At 40.1% G+C, this 963-nt stretch overlaps 1 protein-coding gene across 1 annotated transcript in view; it reads left to right on the top strand.

Annotated features, from left to right (window-relative positions):
• The window catches only part of LOC105570802, a gene marked incomplete at its 5' end in the record, with an annotated part of 1,947 nt that extends 1,275 nt beyond the window's left edge, over window positions 1-672 (top strand). Inside the window, one exon of the mRNA XM_012028250.1 lies at window positions 458-672. Within this exon, the coding sequence (XP_011883640.1) occupies window positions 458-672 (215 nt within the window). The remainder of the gene's footprint in view (window positions 1-457) is intronic.
• Window positions 673-963: the final 291 nt, after the last annotated feature.

Below are 963 nucleotides of genomic sequence, written 5' to 3'. Positions count from 1 at the left end.
AAATATGCCGACCCATCTAGAGTCACAGTTTGCCTTAAATTTCATGTTATAAACACTTGAAAACCCATCTAGAGTGTCCGATCGGGCCTGTGTCCGATGGAGCCTGTGTCCGATAGAATCTGTGTCCGATTGCAACTTACCACGCTTCTGTCATACCGACGAATTGTAGCGACACAACATGGGTTGCGTGGTGGGGTGGGAGAGGGGAAGGGGGTGGGGCGGGGGTGGGGCGCGCGCAGCGCGCCGTGCTAAACGCACTTGCAACTTAAATATTAAAAACCATCGTTAAACATTTTTTGTTAATAACTTTTTAACGAACAACGAGCGACGGCTAAAACCTTCTGAGGGTCACTCAGGAGGGTGACCTTGACCTTGACCTTGAATGTCAAGGTCGTAGGAGCTGGGTCCCCTATTCTGCAGTTTTACCGAAAATTGTATTGTCCCACAACTTATATAGACAACGAGAATGGATCAAATGGAATAGTGACACAAGGAACATGGCGAGATACAGCTCCATGTTTAAATTTGAACAATATTAGTCGATTTGGCAGTAATAATGCTACAAGAACAGCTATCACTCAAAGAACAACATTGGCCGAATGGATGCTTACAGATGAAGGACAAGTACCCTGGCAATTTCAAATAATTCGTGGTTGTGATAGAAACACATGAGAAACACATGTTGCGTGATTGTGTTTATATTAGCTTACATTGAGTGGCATTCGCATATTACATTTATGCATGCGACCGCTGAAATAATTTATTTTTCTTCTTGCTGAATTTAAAGAAAGAATTAAATTTCTCTTTAAAACTTGCAAGAATCGCTGATGTCTTTCATTATATAAAAGTTTAATTACGTTAATTGCCTATCGTATTTATTCCATCTTGGAAAGAATATGAAATAATGACATAGTAATGTAAGATCACAAAGTAACGTAAGGTCGTAAAATTTATGATGTAATA

This window comes from Vollenhovia emeryi, unplaced genomic scaffold, assembly GCF_000949405.1.
Source record: "Vollenhovia emeryi isolate VEMERY1.0 unplaced genomic scaffold, V.emery_V1.0 DF941797.1, whole genome shotgun sequence".
NCBI lineage: Eukaryota > Metazoa > Arthropoda > Insecta > Hymenoptera > Formicidae > Vollenhovia > Vollenhovia emeryi.
This window is presented reverse-complemented; position numbering and strand designations above follow the sequence as displayed.